Source organism: Thalassophryne amazonica, chromosome 1, assembly GCF_902500255.1.
Source record: "Thalassophryne amazonica chromosome 1, fThaAma1.1, whole genome shotgun sequence".
Taxonomy (NCBI): domain Eukaryota; kingdom Metazoa; phylum Chordata; class Actinopteri; order Batrachoidiformes; family Batrachoididae; genus Thalassophryne; species Thalassophryne amazonica.
The window spans coordinates 67,964,583-67,981,046 of NC_047103.1; the positions used below are offsets into that span (position 1 = coordinate 67,964,583).

The 16,464-nt window shown below is 42.8% G+C and overlaps 1 protein-coding gene across 2 annotated transcripts in view; it reads left to right on the forward strand.

Moving 5' to 3' along the window:
• Positions 1-16,464, forward strand: part of LOC117511416 (guanine nucleotide exchange factor VAV3-like) — a 397,959-nt gene that overhangs the window by 269,506 nt on the left and 111,989 nt on the right. For both annotated transcript variants that reach the window (XM_034171445.1, XM_034171451.1), the window contains exon 19: positions 905-923. In XM_034171445.1, coding sequence (XP_034027336.1) covers positions 905-923 — 19 coding nt within the window. The remainder of the gene's footprint in view (positions 1-904; positions 924-16,464) is intronic.

A 16,464-nucleotide genomic window follows, 5' to 3' on the forward strand; every position in this document is an offset into this window, starting at 1 on the left:
GTCATGGCATAGGGTCAATGTCAATGAGCAGATCTGATTTGATGCAGGTGTTAATTTGGGGGATGAAAATTTACAGGGTGATTCCATAATTTTTTCCTCAGAATGGAGTGATTCCATATTTTTTTCCTCTGCTTGGTCTAAAAAAGTAACCGTTACTGACTGCCACAATCTTTTTTTCTTGATTTCTTATAGTGTTTCTTAAAGCCAGAAAGTTGCCATTTGAAATGACTTAAGTTTTGTGTCATGTCTGTGATCTGCTTTTTTTTCTACAAAATTAAACAACTGAATGAACATCCTCTGAGGCCGGTGATTCCATAATTTTTGCCAGGGGTTGTATTCCACAAAAAGAGCACAGAATGCTTCCATACTGTTATAATCCTGTTAATCTTTACTTTTATTGGAAAGCGCTAAGTGTAAGATACTCAAAGTCTGCACATAATGTCATTATCTGCTAAATATCTTATCGGTTCAACTTTCCTCTGTGCTACTTTCACACACTCACACTGCAGCGTTATTTCCTTGCAGTGTTAGTGCATGTGTTCGAGATTTTAATACACCCTGCAGAGTCATCCATGCCAGGTCTGCTGCACTGGGGAGATAGCAAAGCTGGGTGGAAATATTCATTGTGTGTGCAGCAGTGGGCGGATATATTCACAGGATTAGTCTCTGTGTTCAAATATATTCTCCTCTCTGCAATAAGAGTCCAACCAATAATTGATTTAGCAGCTTACGATTTAATAGCGGTGTCTCCATTTGAAAACAATGTTCAGTGTATCTGTGCCTGCACAGATTTAGCGATGAGCAGAGTGCGTGTGTATTTGTGACTATGTGCAAAGTTGTCATGTTTGTTTGCGATCACGCCTCTGCCTCTGTGTGTAACTTTTTATGTGTTTTTGGTTTCCAGGACAAAGCACGAGATCCAGGTGAGAATTCAGGTCACAGCACTACAGCACTCCTCCCACACAACCTTCTCTTACTCTGCTTTAGCTTCTTTTTGTTGTTGTTGTTTTTTCCTGCCTGCTGGCAGCTGTTCCCGGCACTGATTACCTGGCTTTGGCATGTCACACAGGCAGGCCTGGAGCCACACGCACCATGCTCTTAGTGGCAGCTCATTTTAGTAGTTAAAAACCCTGCAAAGGAAAAGCCCATCTGTGGATTTGTATTTGTTTAGGTTTTCTTCCAGTTTTATCATTTAAGTGGTTCATATTTTGCAGAATTTTGATTTTTTTTTTTTTTTAATCTGCTGTTGTCAGTCAAATATGAGTAAGGTTTCACATTAAACATTTATTTGGCATTGTCTTTGCATGTAGGAGCTCTCCAATTTAGGCCTGAAATAGCTAACATCACAATAATAGTAATAATAATAGTTATTTTCAACACTTTCAACAATAATACTTTCAAACAAATGTCAGAAGAACCTGAGGGCCCCTTCACACATAGAGCGAATAAGTACAACTCAGGGTGACTCACGGCGAAACAGCTCGTATGCGCAAACCACGCAAACATTGTGCCGACGGGCAAGTGTGCAGAATCCCGGTGTGACGGTTCGTGCACGTGACAGTGTCTTTCGAGTAGGAACAGGAACACAGAGCGAGCAGCTGCACCACATCACGCCGTTGATGTGGAGAACAATAAAATAAAAACCAGCTGTATAATTAGTAAATATCACTGGGTTGATATAAATGATACATAAAAGGGGACGCAATACAGAACCGTGTGCTTAAATAACCCTGGTTAAAAAAAATGTCACTCACAGGATTCAAACCCATAAGCTCTGATTACCAGACGGAAACGTTACCACTACACTACCATTGCTGGCCTGTAATCAATGTGGAAAAATCCCTGAAATCAACAAGGAAATGGATGAGGTGCGCTGTGTTCGGCTGCTGCAGCATGGCACAGAGGAGAAAGATGTTTTATATATTTCCACGTGAGGACAGCAGGCAGAGACACGTGCCTCACGGAGGAATGTTGCCAGTTCATGTCTTTCAGAACACAGAACATGTTCTCAAGCTGGGATGTCCAGAAGCAGAGATCTTTACAGCCGTGGGTGTGAGCTGACACGCTCCCTGTCCGTTTAGCGCACAGACCAACGTGTCACTCTCTGTGTTATGTGATCATTTATTTTTCATTATTTGTAATTTAAATTGTAATTGCATATGTAAGTATTGTCGTAATTATTTAGATAACTGTCCTGCGGGTGGTGTCTGTGTTTGTAATGTGTGCACTGAGCTGCCATCCAGCTGTCAGTGTGCTGTGATCAGCTGACAGGCACCTCCCTGTGCTGTGTGCGATCAGACCTCGCTGTCTGGCCCCCATGTGATCACATCTGTACATACATATAAGCATTTTATGCAAGTGTGCCCCCCCCCCCCCGGTACGCCAGATGTGTTGGGGGAAGCGGCACGACACGCGCACACGTGGGAGACACATGCACCACATGTGTGTGACTTTTTACAACTCCACAGTCGTGGGGGCACTTAGACAAATTTCACATCCAGCTCGACAGTGATCGTCTGCTGATAATAGCGTGAATGGCCACATACAGTTGGGACAATAAGTATTTGACCCCCTGTCAGTTTTGCAGGTTTTCCCACCTACAAAGAATGGAGAGGTCTGTAATTTTTATCGTAGGTACACTTCAAATGTGAGAGACAGAATCTAAAAAAAAAAAAAAAAAATCCAGAAAATCACACTGTATGATTTTTAAATAATTAATTTGCATTTTATTGCATTAAATAAGTATTTGACCCCCTACCAACCAGCAAGAATTCTGGCTCTCAGACCTGTTAATTTTTCTTTAAGAAGCCCTCTTATTCTGCACTCTTTACCTGTGTTAATTGCACCTGTTTGAACTTGTTACCTGTATAAAAGACACCTGTTCACACACTCAATCAATCACACTCCAACCTGTCCACCATAGCCAAGACCAAAGAGCTGTCTAAGGACACCAGGGACAAAACTGTAGACCTGCACAAGGCTGGGATGGACTACAGGACAACAGGCAAGCAGCTTGGTAGAAAACAGCAACTGTTATGATTATTTATTAGAAAGTGGAAGAAACACAAGATGACTGTCAATCTCCCTCGGAGAGGATGATTCTGAGAAAGCTCAGAACTGCACAGGAGGACCTGGTCAATGACCTGAAGAGAGCTGGGACCACAGTCACAAAGATTACATTAGTAACATGATGCTGTCATGGTTTAAAATCCTGCAGGGCAGCAAGGTCCCCCTGCTCAAGCCAGCACATGTCCAGGCCCGTTTGAAGTTCACCAGTGACCATCTGGATGATCCAGAGGAGGCATGGGAGAAGGTCATGTGGTCAGATGAGACCAGAATAGAGCTTTTTGGAATCAACTCCACTTACCATGTTTAGAGGATGAGAACAACCCCAAGAAAACCATCCCAACCGTGAAGCATGGGGGTGGAAACATCATACTTTGGCAGTGCTCTTCTGCAAAGAGGACAGGACGACTGCACCGCATTGAAGGGAGGATGGATGGGGTCATGCATTGCAAGATTTTGGCAAACAACCTCCTTCCGTCAGTAAAAGCATTGAAGATGGGTCATGGCTGGGTCTTGCAGCATGACAATGACCCCAAACACACAGCCAGGGCAACTAAGGAGGGGCTCTGTAAGAAGCATTTCAAGGTCCTGGAGTGGCCTGGCCAGTCTCCAGACCTGAACTCAATAGAAAATCTTTGGAGGGAGCTGAAACTTCAAACCTGAAAGATTTGGAAAAGATCTGTTTTGAGGAGTGGACCAAAATCCCTGTTGCAGTGTGTGAAAACTTGGTCAAGAACTATGGGAAACGTCTGACCTCTGTAATGGCAGACAAATGTTTCTGTACCAATTGTTAAGCTCTGTTTTTCTAGGGGGTCAAATACTTATTTAATGCACCAAAATGCAAATTAATTATTTAAAAATCATACAATGTGACTTTCTGGATTTTTCTTTTTTTTTTTTTTAGATTCTGTCTCTCACAGTTAAAGTGTGCCTACGATAAAAATTACAGACCTCTCCATTCTTTGTAGGTGGGAAAACCTGCAAAACTGACAGGGGGTCAAATACTTATTTTCCCCACTGTATTTTCTAAGTGCCAAATGAGCGGTGTTCGATGTTTGTGTGTGTCAGCTGGAATTTGGCCGACACCTGCCGTGACAGGGTTGGATGGGCTCGCACAGCCGCTGGTGTGTGCATGTAGTTGTAGGAACAAGTGTACGAGGCATTGGAGGCAGCTATGGTTTTACACGTTTTGCATATGATTCCTGCTTCATGTGCACTTCATGTGCAACTCGACCAAATTTGCACTGTGTGTGAAGGTGCCCTTAATATTATCATAAGATTGGTATCAGAACACAACACCAAACAATTTAATGTTATAGTAATAAAAACATTATAGTGAGAACAAAGTTGTGTAGCCACAATCTTATTGAAAGCTATATATGAAGGCAGTGGAACAGATAGATAGCAGCTCACTGCCACAGTTACAGTAAATATGAATGTATTAAATTCAGAATACTACATACAAATATCCACTAATTACAATAAATTACTAGATAGCTTGAAGCGTCCAGCCCCTCTCCAGGAGTTGTGTACCAGAGCCCAAGCTGTGCGTGGAGGTGAGCCCGACTATCTCTAGTCGGTATCTCTCAACCTCCTGCACAAGCTCAGGCTCCTTCCCCCCCAGCGAGGTGACATTCCACGTCTCAACAGCCAGGGGCTGTGAGCATGGACCGGGCTGCCGGGCCACCCGCCCTCGACCGCTACCCAATCCTCTCTGCACCCGACCCCCATGGCCCCCTCTGCAGGTGGTGAACCCACAGGAGGGCGGGCCTACATTGCTCTTTCGGGCTGAGCCGCGGCTGGGCCCCATGGGCTAAGGCCCGACCAATAGGCGCTCACGCGCGAGCCCCAACCCCAGGCCTGGCTCCAGGGTGGGGCCCCGGCTCTGCCATACCGGGCGATGTCTCGGTCCTTGATTTTTTACTGGTCATGGAGGTTCTGAACTGCCCTTAGTCTGACCCGTCACCTAGGACCTGTTTGCCTTGGGAGACCCTACAAGGGGCACAAAGTCCCCGACAACATAGCTCCTAGGATCATCTGGGTACGCAAACTCCCCCACCAGGATAAGGTGGCAGCTGGAGGGGGAGAGCTTCTCCCAGATCCCGGGGGAGGTTGGAGACATGGAGTCCGAGTGGATCATGTTCTCCACCTCCATCGTTGATGCGGCCGCTCGTAGCTGTGGTCGCAAGGTCTCTGGTGCCTGTCGCGGCGGCAATCCCCAAGCCCGGTGGTGGACGCTGGAAGTAAGGGATGTCGTCAAGCTGAAGAAGGAGTCCTACTTATCTTTGTTGGTAGGTGGGACCCCGGAGGCAGCTGACGGGTACCGGCAGGCCAAGTGTGCCGCAGCCCATGCGGTCACAGAGGCAAAAACTCGGGTCTGGGAGGAGTTCGGGGAGGCCATGGAGGAGGACTATCGGTCGGCCTCGAAGAGATTCTGGCAAACCGTCCGACGCCTCGAGAGGCAGAAGCAGCTCTCCACCTGCACTGTTTACGGTGCGAGTGGGGAGCTGTTGACCCTGACTGGGGATGTTGTCGGGCGGTGGAAGGAATACTTCGAGGATCTCCTCAATCCCATCGTCACGTCTTCCGAACAGAAAGCAGAGACTGGGGACTCAGAGGCGGACTCATCCATTACCCAGGCCGAAGTCACCGAGGTGGTTAGAAAGCTCTGGTGGCAAGGCTCCAGTGGTGGATGAAATCCATCCTGAGTACCTTAAGTCTCTGGATGTTGTGGGACTGTCTTGGTTGAAATGCACTGTCCCCATCGCGTGGCGGATGGGGACAGTGCCTCTGGATTGGCAGACCGGGGTGGTGGTCCCTCTGTTTAAGAAGGGGGACCGGAGGGTGTGTTCCAACTATAGGGGATCACACTCCTCAGCCTCCCGGGTAAGGTCTATTCCAGAGTACTGGAGAGGAGAATTTGACCGATGGTCGAACCTCGGATTCAGGAGGAGCAGTGTGGTTTTCGTCCTGGTCGCGGCACACTGGACCAGCTCTACACGCTCCATCGGGTGCTCGAGGGTTCATGGGAGTTCACCCAACAAGTCCACATGTGTTTTGTGGATCTGGAGAAGGCGTTTGACCGTGTCCCTCGGGGCACCCTGTGGGGAGTGCTCCGGGAGTACGGGGTCCGGGGTCCTTTGCTAAGGGCTATCCCGTCCCTGTACGACCGCAGCAGGAGCTTGGTTCGTATTGCCGGTAGTAAGTCAAACCTGTTTCCAGTGCACGTTGGCCTCTGCCAGGGCTGCCCTTTGTCACCGGTTCTGTTCATTATTTTTATGGACAGAATTTCTAGGCGCAGCCAGGGTGTAGAGGGGGTCTGGTTTGGGAACCACAGAATCTTGTCTCTGCTGCTTGCGGACGATGTGGTTCTGTTGGCTTCATCAAATCAGGACCTTCAGCGTGCACTGGGGCGGTTTGCAGCCGAGTGTGATGCGTCAGGGATGAAAATCAGCACCTCCAAATCCGAGGCCATGGCTCTCGACTGTAAAAAGGTGCTTTGCCCTCTTCAGGTCGGTGGAGTGTCCTTGCCTCAAGTGGAGGAGTTTAAGTGTCTTGGGGTCTTGTTCACAAGTGAGGGACAGATGGAGTGTGAGATCAATAGATGGATTGGTGCAGCATCTGCAGTGATGCGGTCGCTGTATCTGACCATCGTGGTGAAGAGAGAGTTGAGTAGGGGGGCAAAGCTCTCGATTTACCGATCGATCTAAGTTCCGATCCTCACCTATGGTCATGAGATTTGGCTCATGACCGAAAGAACAAGATTGCGAGTACAAGCAGCCAAGATGAGTTTCCTCTGCAGGGTGGCTGGGCGCTCCCTTAGAGATAGGGTGAGGAGCTTGGTCACTCGGGAGGAGCTCGGAGTGGAGCCGCTGCTCCTCCACACCGAAAGGAGTCAGTTGAGGTGGTTCGGGCATTTTTTCCAGATGTCCCCTGGACGCCTCACTGGAGAGGTGTTCCGGGCACGTCCCATTGGGAGGAGGCCCCGGGGAAGACCCAGGACACGCTGGAGGGACTACATCTCTCGGCTGGCTTGGGAACGCCTTGGGGTTCCCCTGGAGGAGCTGGGGGAGGTGTGTGTGGATCGGGAGGTCTGGGCGGCTTTGCTTGAGCTGCTGCCCCCGCAACCTGATTCCGGATAAAGCGGAAGAAAATGGATGGATGGATACTAGATAGCTATATACCCATCAGTTTAGCATCTGCAGGTGACAGAACAACAGGATTATTTACAGTGTATCTGTTATCATTTATTTATTTATTTAACATTTATTTAACCAGGTTAGTTTTGAGATCTAGACCTCTTTTGCAAGGGAGACCTGGACAGTTATAAAGTTTCCAATTCACCTAAGCTGAATGTCTTTAAATGTCAGAGGAAACTGGAACAACACGGGGAGAACATGTACACTCCACAGAGAAAGCCCACATGTGGGACTCGAACCCATGACCTTCTTGCCTTGAGGCAACAGTGCTACTCACTAAGCCACCTTGCTGTATCATGTAAGCTGTTTTGGCTGTGTGTGGCTTGTCTAACCTCCAGTCATGTGAGAAGAGTCCCAGCATGATAATGAGATGCATGATGTTACTCTGAGCGATAACCATTGAATTATCTCAGTTTCCAGAAACTGACTACCTTAAACTAGTTAACGTCATCTGGCCCAAGTAGTTCAGACATAAATAATTATTTCAAGTAAGTTCAACGGTGTAAAATTATATAAATGTCACAATAAGAGACATTATTTTGCATTTATTTGGAATATTCCTTAACTAATTTGAAATATTTTAAGTTGTACAGCCTATTTTTTTGTTGTTTTTTTAAGATTTAAGTCATAAAAATAATTTTCTTTGGGGCCACTATAATTCTATTTCTTAGTCTTTAAATAGGGGATTCATAATATGACATTGACAATATGATCAAAATTTGCACTGTCGGGGAAAAAAGTTCCCCTGAAGGGAAAAAATTCAAACAAACAGATAGCCTTGAATTACGTTCAGCAGCGACCCATATAGTCTTTGATAGTGCTTATAGCGACATGATACATGACATAAATAATTATTTCAAGTAAGTTCAATGGTGTAAAATTATATAAATGTCACAATGAGAGCTGTTATTTTGCATTCATTTGGAATATTCCTTAACTAATTTAAAATATTTAAAGTTGTACACCCTGTTTTTTTGTTGTTGTTTTTTAAGATTTAAGACATAAAAATAATTTTCTTTGGGGCCGCTATAATTCCATTTCTTAGTTTTAAATAGGGGATTCATAATATGACTTTGATAATATGATCAAAATTTGCACTGTCGGGGAAAAAACTTCCCCTGAAGGGAAAAAATTCAAACAGATAGCCTTGAATTATGTTCAGCAGCGACCCATACAGTCTTTGATAGTGATTACAGCGACATGATGCAGTATTTCTGTGTAAATCTAGTATGTTTCTCACATATTTTGTAAATATTAGCAAAATATAAACACTTCTAAATATAAAAATACTGTTTTTGGAACCAGATAACACCTCTGATGTGATTTACAAGACATCTTACGATTGTTAGCGTGCGTGCTCCGTGTACGCGCATCACAAAGGTAACGGTAATTTCATAACCTTATGCATGTGCATATGCACTTCCTCCTGCAGACAGTGTTAAAAAGAAAATAAAATATTCATTATGGGATTCCCATATGTTCTCTTCATTAAAATGAGCTGTAATGTAGCAACACGTTTCAAAAATATACTGACATTATAATGCTTGGATTTCAGCAGCAAGTAAATTTTGTCAGTTTTGTGAAATTTGAAAGACCGTATAGCTTTACCTTAAATTTATCCAGATTAACGCTAGCCTATATTTAGTCTTTTTCTCAGTTTGAAATGGGTTTAATATTTGTCATGTTCTATTTCAAGTGTGAAGATAACAAAAAACAAACAAAAGCCAAACTCTTAGAGTCAAGATTAGGTTGTTTTCTTGAGCTTTGTGGTATGAAATGAAACTAAAATCCACAAGAAAATACACAATGCACACATTCATTCTCAGAGTTTGTCATGACTGGTTAACTGCTTTCTGTGTATATTTTGCACCCACAACACAGTTCATAGACACTAGCTAGCATTAATAGCATCAATGCTAAACCTTTAAATTTAGATTCAAGTTAAAGGACACTATGCTGACATAGTTAACACTCACAAAACAAAGTACAGGCATCGCATTGGCGGCAACTGAAATCAATCAGAAGTGTGTGAATGGATGACTGTTGATATGGAATTGTAAATGGTTACAATGGAACTTTTTATTTTTTACTGCAGTGCTGCTGCTGATATATTTCAGGTGATGCTCAAACAGTTAAGCATGCAAAAAGTCTTATGTCAATCAGTTTTAATCTATTAATTGTTATCTAAATGAATTCACTAACCCATTATTTGACAGTTTTAAAGAACGTGATTGCAAAGAGGCAGAACAGAATGTGGTTTATGGGCTTTGTGGTTCTTTGTGGTTCAGCCATATGTCCTGGCTGAAAATATGTTCACTGCAGTTTGTCACTTAGTTAAAAACAAGAAGTGCAAAGATAACTTAAATAAATTAATGTTATTTAAATCTGATTACATTTCATTTTTAGCCTGGGACCCAGATGGATCTGAGAGCTCACATTCATTTTACTCTGACAGATTAATTCTGAAGTGAGAAGTAGTCTGGCTACACCAGGCTATTTCCAAATTTGTGGAAAAAATATAACAGAGTCCAGTATACTTAAAATAATTAAGTTATATTAAGTTATATTAAAATAATTAACTGATTAAAATTGAGTGAAAGTATTAATATTTATTATGTGCAAGTTAATTTTAAGACTAATCAATAAAGGTTGCATGACTTCACATTTCTAAAAGCCATTAGTGATGTCATTAAAGTAGAGTCGAGGTTGACTAACAACTGATGACATCAATTATGAAACCATGGGAGAAGGAAATCCTTTACAGTGCAAATGCTAAGTGCTCATACAAATCTTTTACAGAAATAAGAAGCAGCAAAAGCTTGCTCAGCAGTAGGAGCAGCAGCAACAACAACAACAACACTTGTATGCTGCAAGTTTCATTTAAGTATGAAGTAAGAACGACTGAAATTCTGGTGTAAGAGACACAAGACTCACACAAGAGCCTACTTGCTTTCTGGACCTTGGACCTGGGTCATCAGTCATTTGTAGGTCTCTGTGGATAGAATAGAATAGATGTTTATTGTCATTGCATTTCTGCAATGAAATTCTGGTGGCACTTTACAAACAGCTATACACACAAAACAACACAACAGCAGCTTTAGAAGACAATTAACGGTTTCACAGGATGGCAAGACCTTCTTAGAATACAAAAAAGGTGCTTAATAAATTATTAAGGTGCTTAATTCTTAGTGAGGTAGGATAGTTTTAGATATGTAAACAGACTATTATTTTTTGCACATGCTGATATTTGTTACTGAATGCCTGTGTTTGTGTTTGTGGGAGGGGAATGGGGTGGGGTGATGGAGGCCACAGCTCTGGGGAAAAAGCTGTTCCTTAGCCTATTAGTCTGTGCCCTTATAGTGCAGTACCTCTTCACCAGTGGCAGTGGAGCAAACAGGGAAGGTCCTGGGTGGCTGTTATCCTTGCAGATAGTCTATGTTCGGGAGCTCAGCTCCGACAATCCTCTCTGCTGTCTTCACCACCCGGGAGAAATCTTGTCTGTCCTCTGCCGTGAGGCCGCTGTACCACACTGTGCAGCCCTGGCAGAGAATGCTTTCGTTGGTGCTTCAGTAGAAGTTCCTGAGCAGCTGTGGAGCCAGACCAGCCTGTTTCAGCTTCCTCAAGAAGAACATCCTCTGCTGGGCATTTTTCACCAGGTTGTGGTTTCCACCATGGAAATCCATGGTCTAATCTACAGGTCTAATTCATGGTCTAATCTACAGGGGGTTTTTTGTCGCAGTGGATGACAGTGGCTAGTGATAGTGTTGTGTGGAGTAAAAAGCGACCACAGTGAATACCAGTGTACTGACATTGATGCATTAATTACCTGTTCACCATCTTGTATCCAGATCGCATGTTATCGCACTCTGCACCAGACATGTCTAGATCATGGCATGCCATAGGAAGATGCTTCCTGTTGGGTCATCCCATGTGTTACTGGTTTAAGGCTTTCCTAACTATTGTGGTCCTTCCAGTCACAGTTTTTGCTTTTTGTGTCACATTTGCTGTTTTATTTATTTATTTATTGGTGTGACAGTTGTGGTCAGACGTTTACATACACTCATCATGGCCATGAATGGCATGGTATTTTGGGGCTTTTAATGATGTCTTTGAAGTGTTCTTTTGCCGTGGTGAAATGTTTGTACACCATACATCATTAATGACTTTAGAAAACAAGAACTGGGTAATCAAGTCATAATTTATTTTGGATCTTTCCTAATCCACACAGGGTCAAAAGTAAACATACAGCCTCAAACATTTACACAAACCGCCACTAATATCTGGTTAAATGTCCCTTTGCAAGCTTCACCTCCACCAGACACTTTTGGTAGCCATCAACAAGCTTCTGACATAATTCTGGTTTGATATTCGACCACTCTTCTTGGCAGAATTAGTAGAATTCATTTAATATGGTTGGTTTCCTGACATACATAGACCTGGCTTTGAAGCGTAGTCGACAAATGTTTGACAGGGTTGAGATTTGGGATTTGGGAAGGCCATTCCAGGAGCTTCATGTTGGCCACAATTGGTTCTTCCAACAGGACAGTGATCCCAAACACACATCAAAACTGGTTGTGGGTTGGATAAAGAAGGCTAAGATTAAACCATCTACCTGTTGATTTGAGGTAATGTTGAAAAATTTGGAGGTAGTCCTCCTTCATTATTCCATCTACTTTGTACAATGCACCAGGACCACTGGCAGCAAAACAACCCCAGTGCATGACGCTGTCACCACCATGCTTGACTGTTGGTACAGTGGGTTTGAAAGACTCACCTTTACGCCTCCAAACATATCTCTTGTCATTGTGGTCAAATAGCTCAATTTTTGTCTTGTCTGACCTTAAAACATTTCTACTGAAGGCATATGGCTTGTCCATTGTAGACAGCTGCAAATTTCAGTCTTGCTTGAATGTGTCAATTTTGGGGCATGGGCTTCTTTCTTGGTCGGCACCCTCTCAGTCCGTGACAATGTAAAACTCGCTTCACTATGGACAATGATGCTGGTGTTCAAACAGTTTCTCATGGCAGGCCTGAGCCTTGGTGGTTCCTTGGTTGTTCCTGAGCATCTTAACCATTTTCCTCTCATCAGAGGGTGACAGTTTGGGTCTGCTTCCAGACACTGGCAAAATGGTGACACATCTGACTAAGTTGTACTTACGTACAGTTGTTTGAACTGATGATCTTGGAATATGCAGTTGTTTAGAAATGGTTCCAAGAGACCTTTCCAACGTCTGTAAATATACACTTCTCCTTCAATTTATTTTCATTTATATAGTGCCACATCACACCAGAGTTGCCTCAAGGTGCTTCACACAAGTAAGTTCTAATTTACTTGTGTGAAGCGCAAGGTGAGGGGAGGTGATGGTCTAGTGGTTAAGTTGTTGGGCTTGAGTCCAGAAGATCATGGGTTCAAATACCTGCCTGACAGGAAAATCACTAAGGGCCCTTGGGCAAGGCCTTTAATCCCCTATTACTCCCGGTGTGTAGTGGCTTGGGCCATGCTACAAACATAAATTACAGAACAATTCACAGAAACCATTCACAAAATGAATATACAGAAAATGCTGTTGGTGCACAGGACAGGGGGGTCTCCAGCACAAATACAACTCCCATCTCTGGATGGAGCTGCACCTTAAACAGAGAGAAAAAAACAGAATCAGGCATCAGAAAGACAAGAAACACAGTATAATTTGCCAGCATTAAACAACAAGAAAAACAGGAAATACTAAGGTGTAGTATTACCTCCTCTTCGGGCGGCCCACACAACATTAGGTTTGTTAAGTAATGGTTTAATCATTGCAGATTTGAAACATTTAGGAACAGATCCAGAAGTTAAAGAAAGATTAATCATTTCCAGCACAGTCGGCCCAAGAGTGGGCCACAGGTCCTTAAACAGTTTTGTTGGTATAGGATCAAATAAACAGGTTGTGCTTTTTGTTGACGTTATGAGTTTCGTCAGCATGCCTAGTGAGATACTATCAAATTCTGTAAATCTAGGTAATACCTCAGTATCGGCACCCACCTCAATAGCAGGGTGTAGTGGCTGGGTTAAGGCATGCTGGGATATGTTTAACTTAATGTCTTCAATTTTCTTCTCAAAGTAATCCAGGAAATCTTGTGCTGTAAAAGGAGAGCAAACTACAGGTGGTTGTCCATGAATAAATGTTGCCACCCTGTTGAACAAGAACTTTGAGTTATGCTTGTTTTTTTGATCAAATCAGAGTAAAAGGTCCACTTTGTAGCCAGTAATGCATGCTTATAGTCTAAGATAGCATCATGCCACGCAAGGTGGAATACTTCTAATTTTGAATGATGCCATTTCCGCTCAAGACCTCTAGCCTTATGCTTGAGGTCACGCAGGTAGTCATTGAACCAAGGTGACTGTGTTTTGGGGGAGCGCGGTTTTAACAAAGGTGGCGGCAATCATATCGAGTGTAGTTTTCAGCACTGAATTTTAAACTATCCACAAGTCTGTCTACTGATTGGGTATTTGCCAAATATGAAGTTAAGACATCAGGCAGTCTAGCTTCAAATTCAGTCTTAGTTGAGGAGTTGATGCATCACCATAGTGATAAATAAGGTTGTTGTTCCACTAAACACGGCAGCGAAACTGTAAACTTAATAAGTGAGTGATCAGAGACCACTGATGTAAGAGGCATGATGTCAATATTTGTGACAGCAATACCATGTGCGAGAACCAAATCCAGGGTATTTCCACCAATGTGTGTCGAGTCCCGAATGCATTGCTGAAATGCTAATGCATCCACAATTTCCATCAATGATTTGCAGAGGGGATCAGAAGGCTTATTTATAAGAATGTTAAAGTCACGAATAATCAGAATGTTATCTGCACTAGTTGACAAGTTAGAGGTGAACGCACCAAATTCATCTAAGAATTCAGAATATGGGCCAGGAGGCCTATATACAGTGACAAAGTAATACGACTGATTTTTATTCTTCTGACCTTGGCAATGTGTAATATCCTGAGCAGAGCGGAGAATCAGATGCTCAAACGAGTTCTATTTGTGACCCCCAACAGCTAATAAGCTAACTTATATTTATAAATAAGAGCAACACCCCCACCTTGCTTTGCATCATGAGGGACGTAACTAAATGTATATGCTGGTGTGCAGGCCTCATTTAAGTGGAGGACAGCTGTAGGTTTAAGCCGGGTTTCACATAACCCAATCATATTTAAGTGATGATCAATAATTAGATCAATAATCAACAATGATTGTGAGGATAGTGATCTTATGTTAATGAGACCCAGACTAAGGACCTCACTGGGGTTGACAGTTGAACTGTTTGGATTTAGGGGTGGTTCCAGAGTAGCATATATAAGATGCTGAGAAGTAGGTTTAGGTTTGAGACATTCCAAGTGCGTTATAGGTAGCAGACACAAAATCTTTGCTATTGTTGGAACAACCACTGGGCCATCCTCAATTTCAACATCATCCAATGTAGTAATGGGTATTAAGTTTGCAAAGCATATCCCTCTATGATTTTTTATGACATGTCTACGGAAGCAGGCCACAGTCTCAACATGTTGAATTTCCCTCCCTGTCAGATAAACTGCACTATCATGGATTTTCTGCACTAATTTCCCTGCTAAGCTAATGGATTCCGTACCCACATTTGTCATACGCCTTGCAGGGTCTCTAATCACCTGCTCTGTGGCCTGCTGTAAATTCCTAATGTTACCTTCCCTGTAGAGCTCTATCTATGATTGCAGACAAGATAGCAGTGCCTTCCCCAGTAGGGTGGAGGCCGTCCGGCATCAGCAAGCCACGCCGGCCCCAGAACGAAGGCCAGTTATCAGTAAAGCTAACGCCTTGCTGTCTACAAAATTGCGCAGACACCTATTTTTTTTTTTATTTAACTTTTATTGTAAAGCAACATAAAATTTACACTTCCACGACAAAATTATAATACTTTCAATACAATATTTCTGCTTTACCCTTTTTAACTTTTTTTTTTTTTTGACCAAACCAAAAGAACATGTGTGCGGGTGGCGGGGGAGCCATAATACAGCAACATCTTTACAACATCCACATAAATAGTTACATCCATGGGCACTCATTATCAAAGTAGCAGTTTTCAGAGAAAATCAGATCTCACCGGTTTAACATATTCCGTCCACTTCGACCAGATCCTATAGAAAGCGTCTCTCTGCACTTTGAGAGAGAAAGACAGTTTTTCCATTGTGTAAATTTCGTGCACAATGTTTATCCAGTCCTCAATTGTTGGTGGTTCAGGTTTGAGCCATCTCCTCATTAGAGCCTTTTTACTTGCTGTCAGTAAAATATACAACAGTTTCTTGTCTTTAGAGTCCAGTTTATCTACTGTTATGTTACTCAAGTACAAGGTTTCAAAATTAAATGGAAAAACAAGTGCAAACACATTCTGTATATGTTCATGGATCCTAATCCAATACTGATTAATGACTCGGCAGTCCCAGAAAATGAAGAAATGGTTGGCTCCACCCCCATCTCCAACAAATATCACCCGTTCCTCGATATCTCTTTTGTGCAGGGGTGACAAAAAATCTCATGACATTTTTCCAGCAAAATTCACGCCATACATTGGACCCAGTCGTAACCCATTGTGTCTCACATATCTGATCCCAACATTCTTCTGTGATTTTCAGATTACCTTCTTTTTCGCACCTGTCTTTAACATAAAGTGTGTTGTCCCTTTTACACCGCAAGATGCTGTTGTATAGCTTGGATACAATTTTATGTTTTTGTGCCCCCATTTTAGTAGTTAATGATATAAATGTTTCCACAAATCCCAGGTCATTCAAATTTATTTTATGATATAAATGTTTCCACAAATCCCAGGTCATTCAAATTTATTTTAAGGTCCTGATTAAAATAGTGCCTGATCTGAAGATACCTAAAGAAATCAACTGAACCTAAACCATGTTTCCCTTGCAAGGTTTCAAATGAATTTAGCGCCCCCTTATGAACAAATGAATAGTAATCAGTCAGCCCTTTTAAAATCCAGCTTTTAAAGCGTCCATCTTTTTGATTTGGGGTAAAATCTGAGTCATATGCACACCATCTTAGTATTTTAGAAGCATTCTCCAGACCACAGATTTTAATTACTTCATTCCAAGCCGATATCATTACATGTGATATAGGTTCCTCTGTAATGCGGATTTTATTTTGCAATTTGATGTCGGCTAATAAAGCTTTGA